Genomic DNA, 25,663 nt, shown 5'->3' on the forward strand with positions numbered 1-25,663 from the left:
AGGCCCAGGGAGCACTTAACTGAAGGAGCAATGATGCTCGTGCCCTTCAACTAAGTACGAATGCCGCCTCCTACGAAAGTGGGGGGTATGGAGGAAGGGGGGCTCAGTCCTGAACGCCGGCTGCTGTCTCTGAGAGGCTGCGTGCTGGCTGTAATGGGATGAGTCACACACCTTGGCATTCATCTGGAAGGAATATTTGGTCTTAAAGACAATGAATTTCAGAAATCGTTCCCTCCTTCATGGTAATTTTGAAATAAAAGGAGCGATTTAGCTTTGTGTTTAGGACGATCTTCCAACGATACCCTTGGTTTAATCCATGCTGTGGGTATGACAAGCGTGATCGGGGCTAGCTGGGGACGGTTAGTGGGCTGTAAAGGCCAAAACCTTTCCTTGCAGCGATGGTTTTAGGGTATCAGAAAATGGAGGATGGGAACAGCTGGATTTCTTTGTTCACTTGTAGTGCTGGTGGTGAGATGCGAGCACCCCAGCAGAGCACGGTGTGGTCAGCAAAGCCTGCCAGGGACTGAACCGCAGTGGTCGTGGCTGGTGTCACGGGGGGGATGATGCACCCAGCGCCCTGTAGTGGGCAGGTAAAACAAATTTTTGATTCCTAGACTCCTTATTTAAACCTGAAAAGGTGGTGGTGGTGAATACAGTCTGATAGAAAAGAAAAACTGAAAGCAAACATTTCCTACCTGCTACTGACTTGCCTGCTTTATCCATGTAGTAGGTCTTTGTGGGGGGAGATAGCAAATTAGAAAGTAAATGACTTAGAAGAAGAGATCAATTTAAAGTTGTCTTTCCAGTGACCAGGCTTGAAATAACCCACAGAATACGGGGAAAGAGGGACAAAATAAAAGATGTTCTCAGAAAATAAAAACCCATCTAGAGTGGAGGGGATCCCTAGGAGGCGGCCCAGCTGCTCTATGAGAAAAAGGAGGATCCTCGCTCATTTAGAAGATGAATGACCTCTGCAGATGGAAACATAAACCAGTCAGACTTAATGTCATCAATACCACTTCTGTCACTGCAGGTCACGAAGGGTCTCAAATTTTAGCTGTCCTACTGGTCAACGCTTGTATATTCTCAGTTAATATTCCTAATTTAAACATGTCTGTAGCCAGTGAGGGTGAAAGTCCTGGCGTCTTGGCTGGGAATGAGAGAAGGCGGATCTTTATTCGCATTAGTGGGAAGTTGTTTGTAGCGGGGACCGGTAATGTACGCTGTTTGAAGAGAACTGGCATCTGCTTGTTTACTTGGCTGTCTAAAAATAAGACCGAACGCCCAGCAAAATGCACACGCTCTCCAGAGCCTCACCTCTGGGCAGGCAAAGCTGCTGTGCTGGGATAAGCTGTTCCCGTGTCCGGTGGGAGCTGCTGAAAGGACGAAGAAACAAAAGACAGTGCTCCTGCTGAAGTGTTTTATTCTGAGATGGATAAGCGTCTGTCCATCAAAGGGAAACCAAGGCCTCCAAAACAATAGGAATTGTTAGTTATTTAAAAAAAAAAAACCTGTTTGCTTCTCAGAGTGAGGAAAATTAACTCCAAAAATAGCTCTTTATTAAACATGACTTTTGAGCTGGGCACTTGTAACTACATCTTGTCCTTTGAGCTAAAGGTTGCGGCTATTGCCGTTTGCTTGGTGTTTTACAGAATGAATCATGTTTCCTCCCTTGGGATTCATTACAAATGCAAAGCACCTCTGAGACGTACCGTGGTGTCTGGGAGTCCTTAAAACCCTCAGGAGGAGGGCTGCACTGAAAATGCAACGTGCTATGATTCTGTAACCAATTTAAACCATAGGAATGATGTTGTACCTCCAGTTTTCCCCTCCCCACCCCTTCGAGAAACAGGGAAATTGGAGTCTAAATCTACTCTTAAAAATGTTGCTAGAGAAAAGTCTGAGAAAGGATCAGGCGGAGTCAAGTTCAGAAATCTGATCTCTTGAACAGGATCCCAGTGGTGTGATGGGTTCAGCACAGGGGTGGCAGGGCCCTTGCGGGTGCCTCCCAGTAACGGTTCTGGGGGATGATTTGTCCCTGATGTAGCCCTGCAAGACTGAGAGCCAAGACACTGTGAGGCTGCACAAGATCCTAAGCCACGGGGGGGGGGGGGGGGGGGGTCCAGGCTGTCTGTGTAGGCATTTTTCGTCTTGTTTTTACTGCCATGGCCACATAGAAGTACAAGCTCTTAGGAGGGTGGCTCTGCCAGCATCTCAGAGGATCCTAAATTAGCTCTCCCCTCCTTTTGACTTAGCAAAATGCCACAAAGAATCCATCTCATCTGTTAAAATAAATCCACTACAAGTCTGGACAAGCTAAAGGTGGGAAGATGACTGGCCAACGTGGAGGTGGATCTAGGGAGCTCCGTGCGTCTGGAGGTCGAGGCACACAGAGGCTGAGCTCTGCTCTGTTAGGCAGGAGCAGCGTGGGGGCCGGGCAGGTTCTGGCACGGCTGTACGTGAGGGATGTAGTGTGGGGATCTAAGCCCGTGCTTTCCAGACAACAAAGGATACTGAAATTTCGCTGCAGTATGTGACCAGCTGCCTTCACTAGGCACCGTAATGGGACACGTCATCAGCTCCTGTTTGCTGTGGTACCCTCCTGATCCTCAAGCAGTGATCCTGAAATCTCAGGTGGCTTCCCCAGTTTGTCAAACTGCTGATCAGACCAATTTCTCCAATGGTCTTGATCAGCTTTATTATATAGTTTTTTGGGGTTTTTTTTGTAGAGTTTTTGCTTTAACACTGGGAGAGTCGAACTTGCTTGAAAGAATACGGAGTATTTAAATCCCAGATAAAGCTTTTGTCCGCAGAGCTGGTTCAAGCGGTGTTGCTGTGAGATGTTGACTGATGGGGCTGGATAACACAGTGGTGCTGGAGGAAGGCTAACAAGCTCTTTGCGTTGAGGCTGTATGGAGACCCAAGGGCTGGAAAGGGTGCTTCTCTCTGCTGAATGTCCACACAGCAGACACAAAAGGTAAAAAAAAAAAAAAAAACCAAAAAAAACACAACCAAAAAACCCCACCAAAAATGAAAAAACAACCAGGGAAAAAAAAACCAAAACAAACAACCCGAAACCTTTTCAGCTGTAGTTCAAACTATGGTAACATTTATGAAACGTTCAAACTATGGTAAGTCAGGGCCTTGTGATGACATTGTAAATGGAGCGGACAGAGCTGTGGCTTCCTCCTGTTAATACTTCTTCAGTTCTTGCAATTTCCTCGCGTGGCGGTGAACGCATGAGGATGCTGCTGGATGCAGATCAGGACCATGTTCAACCCTGTGAAGTCCTGCTGCTCTAACCAACGTACACACGGCAATCTCTGTAATGCAGAACCTAGAAGCAGGCAGGAGAAACAAACACAGCTTATGTGGATCACAGTAACAAGGTCTCTATTTAGACTTTCAATTTGGTTTCCATCAGTCCAGCTGCTCTTATCTCCTGCCTGCTATTGCACTGCACTCAGCCCAAGGGCAAGAGCAGATAGTTAAGTGGGTGATCATCCCCTAATGAAGATTAGTGTCCCTGCAGCTGAGACTGAGTACTTGCAGGCAGCTGCTCTGAGATGGCAAGGTCAGAGGGACTGCAATGACCTAGCTACAACATCAGGAGCATCTCTGAAAAAAAAAAAAAAAAAAGTTTGAACAGAAGACCGTGCAATTTGGTGAAGAGGAGTCAGGGTAATTCTTGGTTGGTTGTGTTCACGGCTAACAGCCCTCACTAGTGGGTCATTTCGACTGGTTTGTCTGCACTTGTGCAGGTTTTTATTCTGAACACCAGATTTTCTTTGTAAGGTGTCTAGCTGCACTGCCCTGCCTCTGCTGGCACTCACAGTTTTGTCTTGGTGTCAATAACGGAGCTATGTATTTCAAACACTAAAAGTAACTTTGTTTAAACTTTTCCTTGTCAAATTAACTGGACTAACTTCCTAGTGGACCCCCCCCCCCCTGTCAAGCATGTTTTTTTCAGTTCTTGAATTAACCTCTGTAGGTGTTTTGGGTACTCTACGTATCAAAATTTTTGGTGGGTGAGGGATGATAACAGCCACTTGGAATGTCAAGCTGCCCCGTAACCCCTACACGAAGAAACTGAAAGCCCCAAATTCACCAGACCAAGGGAAGCAGCTTGTTTAACACTTGGAGGTGCAAATAATCTAACTGTTTAATAGTGGGTTAATTCAAGTGACTTGCTCTGAAACAAAAAAATTTAAAAAGTCTGTTCTTCGCCTTAACAAAGTTGTATGTGCTTGCTGTAGTCCGTCACTGTCCGGACGGTAACATCACAGGACTCCGAGACCTGATGGAGTAGGGATAAAAGTGGCCCAGGTGGCCTGAATGCCCTGCTGAAGTCTTATAAGTGGAAATAATGAAGCCAGAAAAAGCTTCAGATTTGGTTTGCTTTGGTGGTGGTGGTTTTTGTTGTGGGTTTTGTTGTGGTTTTTTTTCCATCCAGGCTTTTTTGTTCTGTTCTCCTACTTAGAAAATGATCAAAGAAGTAGAAATGAGCTGAACAGTCAAGACTGAAAAGAAGGGACATGTGGAGGTTTTTGAAACAGGAGGGAAGACAGGGAGTTAAACTTCCAGCACTGGTTTTCTTATAGGGTGTCAAAGATACTCTCTGTTTAACTGCAAGGAAAATGCAACTGTGGAAAGGCAGGACAAGTAGGTTACTTTAAGTGTTTTATCAGGAAACGGATCTGTGGCAAACACTGGGGCTAGGCTGGCAGGAGGCTTGTGGAGGCCTTGGGCGCAGTGTTTGTGGGGGAAGAGGCTGCAGTCCCGCGGACACGGGTGACATGTCTTCCCTTCACTTGCACCAAACAGCAGCCTTGTCTCAGCTGGGCACCCGTTAGGGCAACTGACGGCTATGACAGTGTGGGACGAGAGATGCTTTCCTGTTGGCCCTCTCGCGGCACGTAGGGTTTGATGATGCAGAACGAGGTATCCATTAATCATAACAGCTTCTGGGGGTTTTAGCCTCACAGATCAATGTTTTTAGACAGTACTGCTTATAAGCTGAAGCCTTGAGCTTATAAATTTCATCTTTGTTCACTTTGACCAGGGCACCAACTGAATTGTGATCTGCACAGAGACATTCACTGGTAAAAGTGCTTTGGCTTGGCTTGTCAAACTCTGCTCAGGCTTGACCTACATGTGACTGAGCACTCTGGTAGATGGGAGTTCGCACATCAGCACATCTCATCACCTGAAAAGCTACAGACGTCACTTTTGCTTGGCTGAAGTGCTGCCATAACCTGACTTCTGTACACGGTGGTATCGTCAGCTTCAGCACTAGCTCAACTGTGTAAACTTCATTATTGTAGAAACATTATATATATATATTATTTATTATTACATTTTAAAATATATTTTTTATTTGAAATGCAGCAGGTCCCCTAGCACTGTGATTCTCCTAACAAGCCATATTTAAGCTAGTAGTACGATTCATATATGCTATGTGTCAATATTACTTGTCTTGCTCCCTGCCACACATTGCTGTCCAGTTTCATATAACCAAGAGGGAAATTGAGAGTAAAAATTAGCTAGTGGCTCCTAGGCGAGTGGTGCGAGACCATTAACTGATGGAATAGCAGGGCTTGTTTGTCCTTAAAATGCCACAGACTGATAAATGGATGCCATGCCCAAAAGATGTGCTCGCTTAGCCTTTTTGGTTTTGATTTAAATTGATGGGGATACAGATAACTAAGCTGTTCGCAGCCTGCATAGGCGAGGCAGAATAGCTCTATTAGCGCTCAGGGGAGCTGCTATGCAAGGCAGGCAGCTCCTTCATTTCAGATGATATGCTCTGTCAATGGCAGTCATGTGTCACGTCTGGATCTTTGAAGACAGCTCTATTGCCTGTAATTTCCAAGATGATTCGGTCTGTTGGGAACTGTTTCGTTACGTCACAGGCCTCTAGTGCATAGGCAAGCGTTGTCAGGAATCAGAAATTAAGTAAGAGCTCAAAGTGAAGAAAACCAAGTATGAGCGCTGTGGTTCAAAGCTACATCTCCAGATGACAAAGATCTCAAAAGCAAGCAGTGTGGTATTTGTTCAGTGGAGGAGAAGAAAGAGGTTCAAAGTTGATACTGAAGCATATGTTAGTAGACAGTTAATAATTTAGTAATCAATTGCCACCCACTTCCATACTCTGGTAAAAGCCTTGTTTCAACTTACTCAGAATTTCAGCTGAATTTCAGCTTCCAAATAATTGAAGAAACAGCAGTTGTGTGCTGGTTCTGTCTCCCATGATGGAAGAGATGTATCCAAGATCTTAATGACTCACCTGTGTGTATGCACACCTTTGCAGTCTATTAATACCATACCAGTCGTTATCAGTACATACTTATCAGAAGGATAGGTATTTGACCTTCTCTAGGTTCAAAATGAAGCTGAACTAAAATTCAGCTGGGTTATTGGGCAGGACAGCCCAACCCCCTTCTTCTGTTAGGAGTAATCTTGGCTGTAACTTGAAGAAATAATTCAAGGGGCAAAGCATGCAACCATACAGCCTTACTAGTCTGTGTCAGCCCTGATGAAAATGGATTGATTGTAAGAATCTTCATGAAAGCCTTCTCAAACGTTACTGTAAAGCATCACTTAAACCTTCGCTTCGTTTTTACAGACATGTAAGGCCTGTGCTTTACCTGAGTTTTGATTAAAGCAAATCAGATACAAGCAATATGCAAGAGAATTCATATAGGTACTAAAATCAGGCTTTAGCAGAATGAACCTTGCATTGTGTACGGACTCTTCTTCCTCCCGTGTTTTTGTGCAGCGTGTTAGGTGCTGCTGCTTAGCAAAGGGAGATCCTGAAATACGAGCAAACGCTGTCAGTTTTGATGTTCGGTTTGGAAAAGAAGTCGTGTTGAGGTGAGTAGCTCTCTAGGGTACCCTGGTGTGTTAGCGGGCTGAGGCTGGCCAGCTGGCTCTAGGCTCCTAAGGGAGCAGGTACGACTGCCTCCGGACTGATCATCGAGGCAGCCTGGGTCAGAAGGGAAAGGTGTCTGTTACATGGAAAGGACTTTGTAGATGATAGGTTTGATCAAATAATTGCCTCTTTCTGTCTGTACGCAGCAGTGGCAGTGTGATTCATCTCTGGTTGGAATGTTCCTCTGTTGACACTGTGTATGGACTGAGTCTAGAGCGCACGCCTGGGTTGATGTGCCTAACTTCTAGACAGTCTGAGACGGGTGAGATGACCCCCACCTCTCTCCTAGCGTAGCACTAGGTCTGTGCAGCACGAGACAGACTTTTTCTCCTGAGTCACTGGTATCCTGGTTTCCTCTGTGGTATCTATGTAATATAGGTGGGCATCTCAGCTGTGGCTGGAGGCTGTCACATAGATCTGCTGCAGCCTTTCCTCAGGGACTCAGTGGGCTGGAGGCGGGGGGTGTCACAGATTAGACTAACAAGCTGCCTCTGGTTCTGTGAGGGTCTTGGAGACATGGGAGACAGAAAGTCAGGCTGCCAAATAGATGTGTATGAGGACGCTATGGCCCTAAGAGAGAATGATGTGAGTAAAACCAAGTGTCACTGTCGTTGTGTGGATAAATTGAGAAGTCCATGATTTGTGACAGTGGGTTTTGTAGTAGTAGGAAGGCATGAGGAGGTGGAACTGGTCCAGAAGCTGTTAAAATGGCAAGAAAATAGGATGTTTCTGAAACAAATCACAGACCGGTTAGGGTTGGAAAGGACCCCTGGAGACCACCCAGTCCAACCCCCAGCTCAAGCAGGGTCTCCCAGAGCAGGTTGCACAGGATCGCACCCAGGTGGGTTTGAATGTCTCCAGAGAAGGAGACCCCACAGCCTCCCCGGGCAGCCTGTCCCGGGGCTCCGTCACCCTCAAGGTAAAGAAGTTCTTCCTCATATTCAGAAGGAACCCCCTGTGCTGCAGTGTGTGCCCATCGCCCCGTGTCCTGTCCCTGGGCACCGCAGAAAGGAGCCCGGCCCCGTCCTCTTGGCACCCCGCCCTTAAGGTGTCTGTAGACACTGGTAAGGTCCCCTCCCAGCCTTCTCCTCTCCAGGCTGAGCAGCCCCAGCTCCCTCAGCCTGTCCCCGTCAGGGAGATGCTCCAGCCCCTCATCATCATTGCAGCCCCTTGTTGGACCCTCCCCAGTAGTTCCCTGTCTCCCTTGAACTGGGGAGCCCGGCACTGGGCCCAGCACCCCAGACGTGCCCTCCCCAGGGCAGAGCAGAGGGGCAGGGTCCCCTCCCTCGCCCTGCCGGCCACGCTCCTCCTCGTGCCCCCCCAGGGTCCCACGGGCCCCTTGGCCCCCGGGACACACTGCTGGCCCGCGGGCAGCTGGCACCCCCCCGGCACCCCCTTGGGGCCACCGGCCGCTCCCCCCCAGCCTGTGCCACCAGCCCACGTGCTGGGGGCCCCGTCCCCCTCCCCCAGGCCAGCGGTGGATCAGCCGAGCAGGACGGGACCCAGCCGTGCCCCCTGGGAACCCCGCGAGCTCCAGCCCCCAGCCAGGCCCTGCGCCGCTGGTGGCAGCCCCTGAGCTCTGCCTGCAGCCAGGCCCCAGCCCCCCCGCGCTGTCCCCTCGCCTCGCCCAGCCCCTGCGCTCACTGCCAGCGTGGGACGGGGCAGCGACAGGAGCCTCGCTGGGGTCAGGGCAGGCAGCGTCCGCCGCTCTCCCCTCTACCCAGCCATCGTTCCCTCACAGAAGGCTGTTAGCTGGGTCAGGCGTGGTTTCCCCTTGGTGGATCCATGTTGGCTGCTCCTGACGACCTTCTCTTCCCCTCCACATGCTTCAAGATGATCTCCAGGATGAGCTGTTCCATCACCTTTCCAGGGATGGAGGTGAAGCTGACACCTAATCGACGTAGGTGTTATGTTGGTTTGGGTCAGAAGGAGGTAAGAGTCACGTTTTGATATGCGTTACTTGCAGGAGATAAAATCAAGCTGCGTAATACCAGTTCAGGCAGACCAAGAAATGGCTCAAAGCCAATAGCCCTTTCAGGTGGACCTGTGTGAAAGCACATTTCTCCACAGAACTCAGAAATGGAACAATTGGCTCGAATTAACTTTTGACGCTCTTTTGAAGCTGACCTGGAGTCAATGGTGCCTATCAGAGGAACCTGAGAGAGTGAGCCTATGGTTTGCATTGACTTTGAATTTTTTTTAATCTTCAGACTTTTTTTAATATCATGAACATGCAATTAATGAAACAGAAGGAAACAGCAGTGTTTGCTTTCATAAGATGAATTTATTTCAAATGTTTTTCATGTTTTATTAGTTTGCCAACCTCCTTATTTTTAGCTTTACTTGGAAACAGAATGCACTTCTCTTGAAAAAAAACCTAAAAACCCAACAAACCAACAACTCAAACCCTAATTTTGCTTTTTAGAAGGAGGAGAGGGGGAAGTAAGTACCAGGTACTGCAGCTGTTGCAGGTTAGCGGTGGCTATGGGCCAAACTCCCACCCAGCCGCTCAGTCCTTCCCTCCCCTGCTCAGCAGGATTGGGGGAGAAAATGGGAAGAACAGGAAGGAGAGAAAAATGATGTTTTGAGATAAAGACAGGGATATCACTTGCCAGTTACTGTCAAAGGCAAACCAGGCTCACCATGGGGAAAATTGACTTTATTGCCAATTAAAATAAAAATGTAACTACTAATTTGGGTGGCGGGAAACAAAAAGGCGAAAATTGAAAGAACACTGTTCCTCCCCCCCTTTCCCAGGCCCCAACTTAATTTCCTCACTTGTGACTCCTCTACGTGCCCTCCTCCCTTCACCCTCCCGAGCCCTGAGCAGCGCAGTGGGGATGGGGGGGGTTATGGTCAGTATACAATGGTTTCTCTCTGCTGCTCCTTCTTTCTCACTCTTTTTCCTTTGCTCCAGCATGGGCTTTCCATGGACCGCTATCCTTCAGGAACAGCCATCTGCTCCAGCAGGATTTCCTCCACAGGCTGCAGCGTGGGTCTTTTGCTCTGGCACCTGGAGAACGTCTTCCTCCTCCTCCATTTTATTTTTTGCTTCATTTATTTTTTTTTATACAAGCAGCTTTATACACGCTGGTATATGAAAGATGCATGATAATGTTATTTATCTCACTGAAGGAATGGAAATAACTTCCACCTCAACCTTTCTGTGTAATCTAGAGAAAATGGCACATAATTTTCTTACCAGGTTTAAAGAACCCATTAAGACTATACCTTTTGATTAACTCTTGTTGCGACTTCAATAACGGGCACCACGGTTATTTTTATCTTATCAGGAGAAAACATGCGAAGGTAAACAGCTGAAGAAAGTGAAATCTGGAGATGATAACTGTGCTTCCTCAGAGTATAAAGAACTCACTGAATAAACATGCAAAAGACTTTGATACTGACAAAGGGAAAGTATTTTTTATGTACAATGCTCTTTCGATCTATGGACCAGCTCGTGAAATACCATTTCTATCACAGTAACTCCCTGTGCGCAGGATAGTGGAAGGCTTTTGGGAATTACACAGACACTTTACAAGATCATGGTACTCCTCCAAAAAATTAGGTGTAATTAAAAAAAAAAAGTAGGAGTTAGAAACAATTAATACATAGAAATATGAATAAATTAATAGATTTCCTTATGCTGCTAGAGCATTAATAAGTCTCAGAGCTTATGGTGTCCCTTCTTATGGTTAAAATACATTGCAGTTCTACAACAAATAACAAACAATGACTAAGGATATAAATATTGTGCTTCAGGGCATAAGCCAAAGACTAACACACAGAACAGAAATATTTTAGTTTACAAGTACGTTATCTAACTGTAGGATTTTTTTGCCTTGTAGTTGAAGTAATCTGTTGCTGGTTACACAGATGGAGCATAGAATGCGCCTGGAGCTCACTTATTATGAGGTCTGATACATCTTTTCTATTCTGTACCTTTACACTACTGTGCTGCTAAAATTTTTTATGATTGTTAGTCTAGGTTTTATATCTTCAAAGGTAAAGTAATAGAAGGGTTATTATTTCTTTTTATTTTTAAGTAAAGTTTGGCATTTCTCCAGTGCCAGTTCTGAAGTTGACCCAAGGAAGGCATTGAGATTGATAATCACCTAAAAGTAAAGACAGCTCTATAGTTAGCATCCATTGAGGAAAGTACTGTTTTACATCCTCTATAAATATTTAATCACCAAAGAAAATAGGATGGAACTGTTATGGTACAAGTGACTTCCTGCGTCTGATTACAGAAAGGGTTCTCAGTCTGAAGCCTGATCTATTGTAACAATACAAAATATGTTGCCTGGAGTAGTTTATTTCTCAGTTACAATAAAATAACCAAATTTGAGTGTTAAAAGGTACGTTACAAAATTCTAGAAAAAAGTCAAAATGCTCTTCTTGGTTTACAGTTATCTGCTATTTGCAGCACTCTTACTCAAGGTGCTTACATTTATTTTCCTTCTTTTAGTTACATGATTTTGCTCACGTATTTACATTTTATTTGCTACTTTTCTTGTTTGTGGCAGATAATGTTGTGATGTTTTAATGATATATAGATTTTAGCACTGTGATTTTCTGTTTTAACAAGTTGGAGCTTAAAAAGACTGAAAAACCGATTTTATTCAGTCTGATGTCTAAAGTTACATGATAGCATCGTTCCAATATTCACAAAGGAGCAATAGGGCAGATGAGATTACAACTGGAAACTCATCAAAGTAAATTGATGCCTGCTTTGGTCCTGGACACTGCTGTTAGCTGTCTTCAGCTTCAGAGGTAGAAGTAGTGCCTGAGAAAACGTGCAAAGCTCTTTTTCAGCTTGGACAAGCAATAAAATTAATTCTGCTGGAATGGATGAAAAAAATGATCACCCAGCAACTAAACCTGAAGATGAACTAAGTGTAAGTAGGTGACTTAAGCATTCTTGATTTCATACACCTCTTGATGCTGTTAGATCTCTTCTGATCTAGTTTTCCAAGTATTAAACTTAAAATCACAGTTAGATTTGGTAGAATTTTCTGTTTTATAACTCAATCTGAAAATGCCAACATATGTATATTTGTTTTCAGATTGCTAGTAACATGTATTTTTAGACAAGTGAAGTAATGAGCATGCCAGTGTGACACTATGAAAAGCTTATATTGGTGTCATGGCAGCATGTTTTTCCAAAACCAAATCCGTTTCTAGGCAGGAAAGGCACCATTAAAGTAGGTAAAGTGTTTTGGTTTACCCTGAGAAGATACAGAGGGGGATTACTGCATGAAAATTAACTCATGACAAAGAAGTAATTAAATAATTTAGCGTATGGTGATAGTCAAATTGCAGCTTTAGCTGGAAACCAATTCTAGACTACAAGAAGTAGGTTGCAGCAGAGAGGAAAGCTGAGTGAAGAACTGTCATCCTTATTGAGGGAACAGCTTAACTTTGGTTTTCTTACTATAAAGTTTTTATGGTAAACTAGTATGGCCTTGGGAAATCTTTAAAATGTAGCACATAGCTTTCAGTATTCTTTTGAATCCCGAGTAACAGAGAACTCTGCCATGCAAGCCATGATATATGAAGTGTGTTTTCTTTAAACAAGGTTATAATTGCAGTAGATGCAATGGAGACGTTGGCTGTTTCAAGTGCATACTTATGGACCTAGTGGTGTCAATCTTGAGCAGTCTTTAATGATCCTTGACGGGATCTAATTTTCAAGAATAAATCTTTCTGCTACAAAAAGGAACAGCATGGGAAATTTTAAATATAAAATATTATTGGGGGAATGTTTGATCAAAGTGGTCCAAATTTCAGATGTCAGGACCGAGCATTCATTGGGCTGTGCCAAGGTGTCCTATTGAACACCTGAGTGTGTAAGGGAACTTCACATGACAGAGCAGAGCTTTAAACAAACAAAGAGGCAATTTGGTTTTCATCCTTAAACAGAAATGTACTCAATAAGGTTTTGAAAAAATACAGAAGATGAGAAAACTGAGTCCTGGGCAAAATCGGGAACATGCAAAACAAGTGCAGTTAATTGCCCAGGTAGAAGGTATGAGTCTGAAATCTTCCAGTTCCCACATTTTGTTTGAGGAAATTGTAAAGTGTGCTACTGGGTCTTATTGTTCATTATTACTTATTACTAATTTTCATTCTCATCTTTGAACATTCTCAACTTTGAAGTGAAGGGTTGCTAGCCATTGTATTTGACTACGGGACTGGCAGGATATTTGTGGTGATGTTGCTTGTGCTCCTCTGTGAGGATACAGAGAGCTCTTTTTTTGAAACTATTACCAGGGCACAGTATCGGAGAATCAGAAACATTTACACTGGTGGGGACTTTTGAAGATTTTCAAATTTAGGAAAAAAAACCCTGGGCTAACAACAAAGTCAGAACAGAATTCTTGGGGCGTTATCCCACTGAGTTTTTAATACCTCCAGGGATGGAGGTTCCCTGGCCCGCTGTGGCTGAGGTGCATGGCCATCATGGTGAAATACATTCCCACCCTCTGAGCTGTCTGGCTGGAGTTTCCCCTGCTGCCGTGTGTTACTGTTGTGGCTGTGTCCTCACTGCACGTTGGTGAGAAAAGTGTGGCTGTCTTCTCCCTGACCTACTTTAGACAGGGAAATCTATAATTAGATTTACCCTGCCTTCTTGTCTCCAGATAAACAACCTCAGGGCTCTTAGCTTTTTGCTGTACATCATCTCCTCCAGCACCTTGCCTCTTGGTGGCCCTTCCCCGGAATCACTCCGGTTTACCAACATCTCTGTTATACCAGTGGGCCCCAAACTGGACACAATACTTCAGATGTGGCTCTACTAGTATTGGGCAGAAGGAAACAACCACTTAGTGTAGATCATTTCCCAGCACCACTTTTGCAAATGTCTAGTAGTTATGCTTGTCATTTTCTGGCTGTCAAGCTCCATCAGCACATAGTTTTTGTAGCCACTGTATCCAGCTTAGCATCCTACATGGATAACTTGGAGTGCAGTTCTTAGCTGGGTACTTACCGACTTTCATAGCCTTCTCTTTCCTCAAGTGAAATACAGTTAATAGTGTTGAAAAACGAGCTTTGTGTGCACACTTTTTAGTCTATAACAGGCCACATGTCCTTGCAGTGTACCTTCTGAGAGGCTTCAAAGAATGTGATGATGGTAAATAGCCTGGCAGCTTGTTGCAGCCTTTCTCCTGGCTGCCTACCTCAGCAGAGTGAGGGTGATGTGCTCCAGGTACAGATACAGACCAGTTAGCCTTGGTCTTTGTGAGAGGTTCTTGGCTTGCATTGATGAGGAATGATGTACCTCTGAGCAGTCCTAGCCCACCAATGGCATAAAATCAGCTGTGAGGTGGGGAGACCCACTTTGAAGATGCCCTTAAAATGAATCAAGCTATTCCAAAGACAAGGGAAAAGGTCTTTTTTCACTTTGGTCTTCAACTTTAAAATGATGTAGTTCAGTATCATCTTTGCATATATGAGCTCCTGAGCCAGGTCTTTTCGTCTCAAAGCCTGTTTTGTGCTTCATAGAAGACTTCCCACTGAAACTCTTGCTGCTGATTGCTGCCGTGTGTGTGTGTGTTCACACCGTCAGTCACGGAGAGCTCACAGCTTTCTAAGGCAGCCTCTTGACAGCTTCCCTCTCACTAGCATCAACATGTGTTTGGAAATTTTGTTCTGAGTGTTCTTTATTGTTGAGGCAATATTATGGAACTTCTGTTATAGTTGTGATGTAAGGAGGACATTAAAGGGCGTTTTTTTATGGTTCTAATTCTGGTGCAGCTGGGTATCACAGCTGTGTCTGTGTTTGCAGCCAGTGCACTTGGTCATAGTGCCCTGAGTGGTCCAGGAACTCACCAGGTAACTTCTGCATAGATGAGATGATGCGCTGACTGAGAGAAGGTGACTGAACCTCTCGCTGACCTTGCAACTGAGCGTTTGACTGTCACAAGAGCTCTTAAAGTGGGGATTTTATGAAGTCCCAGGGGTTCCCAGGCAGCTCTTGCCATGCCTGCAGCAACTGATAGACATTTATTTGTGTGCTTAAATGTGTTGATTATCTCCTGCAGAGGAAAATGCCTGGGGGAGTGTCTGGTATAAACAGATTTACCAGACCAGACTGTAGACAGATAAGATACTTACAGAATGTAGAAACTGCTCCTTGTAAACGCAAAAATGGTCATGTAGTAACCTTTTGTACCTAGATAGATGGTCAGGGAGATATTTTGATTCTAGTTTTAAAAAATCTGAGACAGTAGTTTAAAATAAACTGGCAAGGGTCTGGATATCCAGGTGATGACTTTGTCCAGGTCCCATCCCAGCAAGATCCATGCTGTGTCCTCTGGTTCACTGGAGGGAGCTTCCCGGGGGAGCTGGACATGTAGGACAAGGACTTCTGTACCACTGCTCCTCATCCTGAAAGGAAGTGCAGAGTTTTTCTGAGAAATGAATGGGTTGAGCCAGCTTGTTTTGGGGTAGTTCTGGTCTGAGAAAAAAAGTAGCTTTTTGTTTTTTGAACAGCAGTGAATTTTTGAACATAGGCTGGGAGGAAAGAATGGCGGTGTGGCATATTCTTTAGGAGGGAAATGACAAGCCATAGTATTGGAAAAAGGACTGACTATTTGAACATCACTCCCGCTTCCCACAAAGGGCATGAATGGCTGAAGGTGTATCTGCTTCCACACCAAACCTGCGTAAGCATAGCAATTATTTGGGGTCATGAGACGCTCTGCTAGGTTATGTTACCAAGCTGCTGGTGCTGTTCTGCAGTGCTCATCTGTGTATACATCTCAGATGCAGACAGCGCAAGGTAATTCAGCGTTGTCTACCCTTTGGACTAAAGAGGGGTAATTCTACACTAATGAAAGGTGCACAAGGATATTAGCATTCATTTGGATGGCTAATGCTGGGTAGCTGTGTCATAGCGAGCTGTCACCCTAGGGTACATTGTGGTTTTACATCCTTATACAATAGGGACTGACTCTGTGTTATATCAGCAAGTGTCTGGAAGAAAAGGACCTTACTTTCTGACCGGGGTTTTAAACTGCTACTAAGTTAACTATAGTTGTGTATATGCAGTAACAAATACGTGTAGGAAACTGTTCTAGTTATTGGCCAGTCAATTGCTGTAGAAATGTTCCACGTTTTTTGTTGTCTTTCACCTTCTTCTAGGTAGCCAACATCTCAGTCCAAATGGTGGCTGCAGAAGATAAGTTGGCAAAAAGGATTCTGGCAATGAAAAAACACGGCAGATTGAAATTGAAGAAAAAAGATAAGTTGCTGTGGAATTTTCAAAACAAAATAATTCTTTTTACCCTCATTCTATTCATTTTAGGAGTTGTAACCTGGGACGTTATTGTGGCTCTTCATTGGTGAGTTGCTGACAGCTGATGCCAATTTCATACATCACTGTCCCCAATAACACTTTCAGCTGGGTTTAGGATCTCACTTGTCCTGAAGGCTGTTTCTAAAATAAACATGGAACACTTCTGGGTATCTTTGTTAAAACTTAACAAGTAATTACAAGAGCAGGCATAGCTGCTGCCTTTAGGAAGTGTGACTTTTTCTCAAGTGTTATGCAAAACCTATTTTATGTGCTAGCTAATTGCACAGATCTGAGAGTTCTGATGAGCTTGATTCCTTGGAAATTTTTACTTTGTGGTTTTTTGGCCTTCTGCTTACCTGACAAAGGTCAAGCAAGTCCTTTGTCTCTCATGCAGAACAGACTTAGAGAAATTCAAGGGGAGTAAAATGCAGTTGTATCTAACTGGGCGGTAAAAGCTATGTTCTCCTCTTTAGACCTCTGATGCTAATACTGCTTCAGATTCCATTGGGATGCTCCAGAATCTGGATGTTGCTGGTTCAGCAGGCTGCCAGCTTCATCGTGCTGGTTCATTTATATGGTGGCATCTTGCCTTGTGTGTAGGAAACGGGTGCTCAATTAACTGCATTGTGGTACTCTAGAATGGTTTGGCTGTGAAAACAGAGTTTCTTTTGGTAGTCATTTCCGCTGTAAGGCTGCATAGGTTCATTTGGTTTAGAATTTAATAAAAAAAAAAATCATTGTTATTAAAAAGGTAAAGAAAAAAAAAAAGGAGGCTAACTGTCTTCTTTTTTTTTCTTGCAGTTCAGGCAGCAAACAAAGATGCATTGTATTTTGTTGGACTGTTTCGTGTTGCCAACATAGAATTTCTCCCAGAATATAGGCAGAAGGAGTCAAAAGAATTCCTCTCTGTGGCACAGAACGTGCAGCATGTGGTAAGATGAGTGGGCCTGCTTGGCTAACAAAAAGATCAGAGCTGTGAACGAGAGGTGCAACTTTCAGGTGCCATTGAGTCTACCGTGGCGTTCTCTTTTGGTTTTTTTTTTCTCCTCCTCCCCCCCCCCCCCCCCCCCCCCCCCCCCCCCCGCCTCTGGAAGACCATGTACAAAGGGTGGCTATCTGGGGATAGGGGGAGCTGACTGCTTTCAGCTTGTTAACCACAAACTGAGTTTTGCAAAGTTCTGTTTGACTTTTTAGTAAAAGTTGATGCGTTTGCCCCCACGAATCGGGGTCTATGAATAGAACTTTACAAAAGCCCTTCAAAACTTGATTGCCCTTTTTGAGACATTAAACTGGTGAAGTCTTTTGCATTTAAATTGGTATCTTCTGCCAGTCTTGTGTCTTAAAGCATCTGTAATTACCCTAGAGCTCTCAAACGTATTTACATATACATTTCCTTCTGATGCTAGGTATTCTAAAGACCATTATTCTTCCCAAACACCTTGCATCAGTCAGAGCAGAAATAACACTGTTGTAGGCAGTTCAGGCTGCTCCGCAGTGGGAAGAGGGGGTGGGAAGCTTGGTTAAAAGGGAATTTGACTTTCAAGGCATTTGGCGTAGGGAGGAGGACTTCAATGCCAGGAAATGCAGCTCTGTCCACATAAGGATTCAAAAGTAGTATGAAAACTGCTAAAAAAAAAACCAAACAAAAAATTCATGTCAGATGTAACCAAAAGGTATTTCTTTAATATTGGGCAAGTTTTTGTCATCTTATAATATGAACTTATGCTCCTGTTTTCCAGCTTTATCTCCCCCACATACCCCATCCCTCCCAAAGCTGGCTCACAAAAGACTTGAAAGCAGACAGTCTACTTTTCCTAGTCCTGCGTGTTAACGACTTCAGGTGCTTTCATGCAGGGGTAACAGACAACCAGTGCAGGACATGTCCTTCCCCTGCTCTCCATGGAGAACCTCCAACCTGCTGTAAGCCCTGTGTCTTGCTCTTGTCCCAGAGCATCCTGCCTTTGTCACACAGTGAAGCTGACAGACAGCAAGTGTCACTGCCAGTGTTGCCACCTCCTACTTGAACGTAACTTGGAATTTACTTTTTGTCCTGTAAACCCTGACTGACCTCACCAACAGATTTTGTGCTGCTGCAGCTGTGCTTTATGGTGATGAGACTGTTGACTAGCAAGGATGTGGGGAATTTGGGATTTTGTTTGTTCTTTCTCCTTGAAACTCTGTTGTCAGTGGTTGTTGGCCCAGAAACCCCCAGAGTGGTAGTGGAAGAAGCTCTCAGGATAGGCTCCTTTCCCCTTTGGTAGTAACAGTAATATATAAAATCTCTTGTAACCTAATCTGGAAAAAAAGATTGAGCTCCACCCATTTTATTTAGGTCCTATTGTTCAAACTTCCCATGTCTAACACTGAAAATTAGGGACCAATATTCATATGATTTTTACAGCCTTTCCTTCAAAATAGTCCGCTGTAGTCCATTGGGCGTTAATTTTAACCATTAAGCAGCAGGATGAGGTCTGAACAGCTTGAAGTACATGCCACCTTGTGGCTTTAGAAGTGTGCCTCCGTGAACAGGAGGAAGAAAGGTTATTGTCACACTGATATTACCCCATACATCCAAAGAACTGGTTGAATGAGGAGCTTCCTTTCTCCAAAGGCAGATCTACAGCATGAAATGGTCAGAATTTTCCCATATCTATGTATTTTAGACTGTGTGTATTGGAAAAAAATACATTATCACTAAGCTGTTAGTGAAGAAAATAGACACAAAGTGAATCAAAATGCAAGAAATTCCACACAAACATTAGGAAAAAACTGTTTAACTGTGAAGGTGATCAAACACTGGAGCGGTTGTCCAGAGAGACTGTGGAGTCTCCATTCTTGGAGATATCCAACGGGACACAGTCCTGAGGAGCCTGGTGTTTGCTTTGAGCAGAGGGGTTGGGCTAGATGCTCTCCAGAGGGTCCTTCTGATCTCAGTTTTTCTGTGATTCTGTGGATAAAGCTCTGATGTATGCTGTTAACTGCACTTTAGTAGCAACACACAAAATGTTATGGGCACATGCTCTTTTCCTGAAGACTGGCCCTAAGTTTCAGCATCAGGATAGAGAAGCCTTCTGTGTCTGGGATTTGCTGGGCAAAGAATGCACACCCTTTTCAAAACTCATTTGTTTGGAAAAAGCATTGCTGTACACATGAGCTGGCCATGGGCAGAAGATTTGATGTTTCCTGGGAATATTGGACTTGTTACGGGTCTGTTCATGTCTGCTGCTCTGCCTAGCTTGGCTGAGGTATGTCTCAAAGTGTGTGCGTTTTCACAGTCCTGGTGGAAAAGAGGGCGTTCCTAGGAAAGCCTAGGCGTATAACATCTCTAGGTGTGGCTGATTTTCGGAAATGCTAAATCTTAACAATTTCTCTTTCAGATGAACTTGGTCTACACAACCTCCTCTTTCTCCAAATTTTATAAGCAGTCAACAGTTTCAGAAGTCAGGTAAAACTGTGGTTAATGTAATTGCATTTCTGCTGGGTAGTATCTAATGTAATGAGCCCACAAGAGCAGCCTATTTTTGGTGGTTATGACTTAATCTCTTTGCTATCTACTTGTACTATAGCAAAATACATTTAAAACCTATACCAATCAATTTCACAAAAGTAAGGGCAAACTAAACTCATATAAGCAGTTTCTTGTCTGCCAGTATTATAATCTATGGTAAACAGAAATCATGTCCCTAAAGAGGTTTGGTGGGACTTTGGATAAGAAGGTCATACAGAAGTTTAACCACTTAAACATGCTGCTAGAGCGCAACTCTATTATTGACTAAGTCACACACATTTTGTAAGTAATATTATTGGTCTAAAACTGTTTTCTCCTGACAGAAGAAGGAGAAAATATACTGCAATAAAGTACACGTACTCTAGTATTATGTGCGCAATTTATGTTAGAGATTGGCTATTCCAATCCTGTTGAACAAAATACAGTTTTGATTCAGGAACAGGAGTTTCTGGGGTACTTTTGATTTAAAGGTCTTTCTTCCCACTGGGAGGTGTTGGGGTGACCACATACAGCCTCTAATGTAGTATCTAAATAGTTTAGAAATTGTTTCTTACATACTGCAGTGCACAGTTCAAGGTGAGATGCATAGTGATGCAGAGTTCTGCACTTCTGGAGGTGATAATTCTGTTTCTGTTTTGACCTTCAGGAGATAATCCAGCTCTAATTCGAGTATATATTATGATTTCCATAGGTCTCAAAAGTCAGGAGCCCTCAGGAAATCAGCCCAGTGAAGGTCCCTAACTGGGTGTGAAGAGAGCATGTTTTGGGCTGCTTTATTTTTTTATGCTATTCTTTATTTAAAGAAAAAACCACGCCTTGTTACTTTGACACACTAAATGCAAGGTGGAAATGAGTCATACACTTTTAAATTTGTACTTCAGAAGCTTGTGTTAAGAGTCTGGTCTTCAGAAATCTTTCAACGTGATAATAATCTATAGGACCTTTTATTATTATTTTATTACTGTTTATTTCAGTAACAACAACAATGGAGGCCTTCTTATTCATTTCTGGATCGTATTGTGGTACCCGCAGGCCAAGGGACAAGTGCTGTGTGAGGACTGTGTGGCTGCCATTTTAAAGGATTCCATTCAGACAAGCATCATTAACCGGACCTCGGTGGGAAGTCTGCAGGGCCTTGCGGTTGACATGGACTCTATTGTACTAAGTGGTTGGTACTAGTACATACCCATATTCTTGACGAAACACTTGGTTAAGCAAACATTTTTATCTTGGAGTAGCAAATTCTATAAATATACCAAAATCTTTAGCTTCTAATACTGAAATTATTATAAGGAAGGAAAAAAAACGGGGGGAAAAGGAAAATCAAAACCAGATTTGAGGTCAAATCAAGGTACAAAATGTCCTTGTGAACACTGATTGCAAAACTTCCAGTACTTGGAGTGCTTATGTTCATGTTCAGAAGCTAAGCCTGACACCTTGTAGGCAGCTCAGGTTTGGGTTAGTCTGTGACTTCAAAAGTATAAAAGGTTAAGAAGGGTTAAGAATATTTCCACATGGATCAAACTTTAGCCCCTCCATTGAAAATGAGATTCTTGTTACCCCCTTTCTTGAAGAATAAAAAATGGATTCTAAAGCTGCCCATTCATTAAAAAGCTCCTCTGTCATTCCTGTCTGGGGAAGAAATTAGCAATGTAGGATTCAAGTATCTGTTTGATGTAGTTAGCTACAAAATGTATGATTTTCAGCTCTATGAACAAAGGACAGAACAAGCTTCATTTGACCAGCTATGCCCAACTGAAAGCTGAGAAAGACTTTGTGGCCAAGGGTGAGAAAATGACCTCCCGGGTACCTCTGTCTCAGTCTGTCAATTGAATGTGGCTGCTTAATCGACATGCAGTCTCTTGTCTCGGGCGCTGAGATGTCTGGGGACATGATACCTCCAGAGCTGCTTGCAGAATTTGCAGAAATGAAAGGCACTGGGGCAGCCTCCCCCACTGAGATAACTGTTTTGTCCTGTGTGTTCAGTGTTAAGATTAAAGTGTGATTGAATTAAACCCTGCATTCTGGATTTTAGGCAAATGAAGACTCACAACAACTCTTTTTCTATGCAGCAGGTCTTCGGTCAGATTATTGGTCAACAACAGGAACAGGTAATTCACCATTTTGGCAGCTTCCTGACAGATGAGGTGGAGAGCAAAGCTTTTTGTTCATGTCTTGGACTCAAAGATATTGTTTAGTGTTAATTTAAGAGGGTTAAATTCAGCCTTGACATTTATGTCCTGACTTGCTAGAAGCGTGACCAAGAGTCTTGCATGTGACACATGCAGAAATGATCTGACTTCCACCTGGTTGGTGAATTTTTTAGATGGACCTGGTGGCATGGTAGAAAATACACTCAGTCAATTGTTTGCTATTTGTTGTGTTGAAGAGAAAATTAACCTTTTCTAAACTGGGCAGTATTGAATTTAAGTCTATCGGCTTTAAGGCTGAACAATAGCAATGTTTTTATCTATCCTTTATCCCCCTTTATTCCCTCTTCTCCAAGGTCAATGATGAGTTTTTCTTGTGCATGAATTCCCTAACAGAAATTAGTTTAAGCAGTTCAATTTTGCCAGCGTTATAAGAGACACTACTTATATACCTGCTTGGTTTTATATTGTAAACCTCCCAGCAGGGTTCTTTGGCAGTGTGCAGAGACTTTATAAGCAGTTTAAAAGTACAGTGCATCTATGTTCACTAGTATGTGGAGTAGGTACCTAGAAAAAATGTGCTACTTAGGCTAAGCAATGGTATGCTCATCAACTTTGATGCAGATACCCGCTAAGTCTCTGGGCCAGTAGTAGTCAATCAGCTGGGGATGTGTTGGCCTCCCTCACTCCTTGACACAGGCTTACTCTTCATCTTGTGAAGTTGTACTCTTTCAGGTTTTTTAAGGGCTTTATACCTTTCCATGTCTGCATTTTGCTTTACTAAGATGTAAACATGTTACACTTCTATCTGTGATTTCCCCTTCTGTTATCTTGCAAGGCTTTAGCTTGTATGCTTTCTCAGAATTCAGTAACTACTTTTGGCAGAGCAGCCAAGTCAAGATCCCCTAGCTCTGTGGGCCACAGGTGGACTTTGGGTCACACACCCTGGGCCATACTTAGCAATGCTGAGATTGATATCAGCCCATAATTTCTCAAAATTCAAGTCAAGTTTGCTACAGCATTCATTTGCTCAAAACTTCTGACTTAAATTGCAAAGCATACCAATATTGGCCTTTGTCACATCTCCTTGCATGTATTTTAATTGTATAAAAGATTTTTGTGCATTGTGGCTTACTTGCTTAGCAATTTCATCTCCCATTTCAGTGTTCCAGGGCAGAGGAATTAGTACAGTCAGATCTCACGTTTCAATGTATTCCAGAGAGCGGTCCCTAAAAGAGGAGATAGAAAGGAGAACAGTGCAGCACAAATATTGATGCTAAGGCTTTTTTAGAACTTATATGGTATCTTTCACGCAAAGGGAGAAGAATAACCTGCCATATTCTAGATGTCCAGAGACTTGCCATGTAGTCAGGCACAGGTGGCAACTGATATCTATAAGAAGCATAGTGCTGGTATGCAACGAAGTTGCAGGGGAGAAACAACAACATGGATTGCCACAAAAAGCTTAGAAAGCCTTATACTGGCGCAGTTTCGTTTGTTGGGGTCCTTGGAGTGTGTCTGCTTAAGGACTACAGCATGTGCTGCAGAGGTTAAAGTGTTAATGCAGCAGTATACAAGGAAGGTGCATCACCTGGTTGTATATTGAGAGCAATGGAGTTACTCTGGTGTGAAGATGCACCTAATTATTAGTTCAGGCACGGCACTGGCATGCAGATTTATCAAAGAATAGGTTGGAGACGGGACTTAGGGAGGTTCAGCTGATGTGACTTGCATTGCCTTGGTATCTGGCTATCAAGGGTTTGTTTGGGTAAGGCCAGGTTGAATGAAGCTTGGAGCAACCTGGGCTATTGGAAGGTGTCCCTGCCCACGGCAGGGGGTGGAAACTAGATGATCTTTCAGGTCCCTTCCAACCCAAACCATTCTATGATTCTATAAAGACTGTTTCCAGCTTTGGGTTCAGGCTGGTATGCCTGCATTACTTCTGTTTCCAGACTAGTTCTGAGTTTGCCTGCGCTGTGCTCCATATGAGCAGTGAGCTTGTCACATTATGAACTACTTTGTAGAAATAATGGTGGTCACATAACTCTAAAGATTAAGGTCAAAGCTGGCTTTGTTAAGGGTGAGTAAATAAGCACAAATAAGAATGTTATTGGGAAGAGATAAGAAAAGGAAGAAGGAAGAACAATGGCCCAACCAAAGCTTTAAATAGCTATAACTGTAACTCAGCTGAGCAGTGTGTGACCCTTACAGATTGCTCGTAAATATTCATAGTGTTAGTTTCAAGATTGTTAGTTTAGAAGTGGAAGTCAGGCAAAACCTGCCACTTCCTGTCTTGATTAACTACAGCTTATAAAGCCAACATTTAATTTGACTCAGCAGTTGGTAACAAACTTTCACAATGCTCTAATTGGTGTTCCACGATAGTAACTATTTCAGAAACTTGTTTTTTTAAAAGGCAGAAATTAATGCAAATATTTACTTTGGAACTTTAATCTCCCTAATTTACATTTTTACCCTTCTCATCTTTCAAAGAGCTATGTTAAGAGTTTTAGATATGACCAAACAAAAAAATCCCTAAGCTTTTTGCTGTGAGCTGCAATATTGAATTAAAATAAAGACCTCAATATATTTAACTTGAAAGTCACAATTGTTTCAGCTTAATTGGAAAATTGGATGCAAGTAGGGTAATTTTCTGGTTATTTTTTCTCTAAATTCTGACATAACCTTTTTGTTTTTTACTTTAGAGAGATATATATAAAGTATTGTGTAGGCTGGGCTTTGTCATTTGTATTTCACAGTACTTCCATTTCTAACTGACTTCTAATGCTGCAAAAGTTTTCCAAACATAACAGGACAATGTCCTGGTCTGAATTCATTTTAGTCCTGCTTTGAGCAGGATGTTGAACAAGGAAAGTCCTAATATCCCTTCCAATCTAAAGGAATTGGTGAATCTGAAATTAGTGTTTTATTAACACTAATGTAATAGTGTATTAGTTAATCTGAATTTAGAATTTTATTTCACAATAAAACATCGAGAACCCTGACATTTGAATAACAATTTTAAAAACCCAAAGTAACACAGATATCTAGCTGGACTTTTTTTTGTTTTTATTTATTATAAATATCCTAATATCTGTAGGGGTGAGCAGCAATTATTTATGCCTTGACAGCAGGTGAACATTTTCCAGCAATTATTTAAGTAATTTATCCTCTGGGGACCACACAGAGCTTTGTTAACTGCAAATACCTCTTGTACAAACTGGCGGTGCCTTAGTGCCAATGCGCTGCAAGGACTTATTTACAGCATTATTTTCCATGCTCTGTATATTTATGAATAGACTTTTCCTTGACCACCGACTTGTAACTAAGATGAAAACCATGAGTGGCACAGGTTACTTTTTTGTTTTCAGATTTAGATATGCTTTCATCTGTTGCTTTAGTTTAACATAATTTTTAGAATTTTTTTTATATATTTTTTTTAATGCTACATGGATTTAACGGTTTTGGAGAGAGTGTCCACTGTTGAAAATGTGATATTTCCCCAGGAACAAATTGTATGTATGATCTGTATGCTGATCGCCTGCATGAGCACTTTCCTCTGGATATCCACGCTACTTCGGGGGGAACGACCTGCTATTTTAAGCTGATTGCATCAGTGGGTCATCTTCTTCGTCTTTCGATAGTATCCCTCCAGATTGAAGCAGATAACTGCATCACTGACTCGCTAACCATTTATGACTCTCTGATGCCAATCAAACATAAGATACTGTACCGGTGAGTATAAATTTTCATTGAGAAGTCATTTATAATAATCT

At 43.0% G+C, this 25,663-nt stretch overlaps 1 protein-coding gene across 1 annotated transcript in view; it reads left to right on the forward strand.

Moving 5' to 3' along the window:
• The first annotated feature begins 11,763 nt into the window (after positions 1-11,763).
• The window catches only part of TMPRSS7 (transmembrane serine protease 7), a 33,046-nt gene continuing 19,146 nt past the window's right edge, over positions 11,764-25,663 (forward strand). Inside the window, 8 exon segments of the mRNA XM_055801681.1 lie at positions 11,764-11,829; positions 16,076-16,252; positions 16,254-16,275; positions 17,031-17,161; positions 19,607-19,674; positions 20,712-20,905; positions 21,810-21,848; positions 25,394-25,618. Coding sequence (XP_055657656.1) covers positions 11,779-11,829; positions 16,076-16,252; positions 16,254-16,275; positions 17,031-17,161; positions 19,607-19,674; positions 20,712-20,905; positions 21,810-21,848; positions 25,394-25,618 — 907 coding nt within the window. The 5' untranslated portion in view covers positions 11,764-11,778.

Source organism: Falco peregrinus, chromosome 4 (genome assembly GCF_023634155.1).
Source record: "Falco peregrinus isolate bFalPer1 chromosome 4, bFalPer1.pri, whole genome shotgun sequence".
Classification (NCBI taxonomy): domain Eukaryota; kingdom Metazoa; phylum Chordata; class Aves; order Falconiformes; family Falconidae; genus Falco; species Falco peregrinus.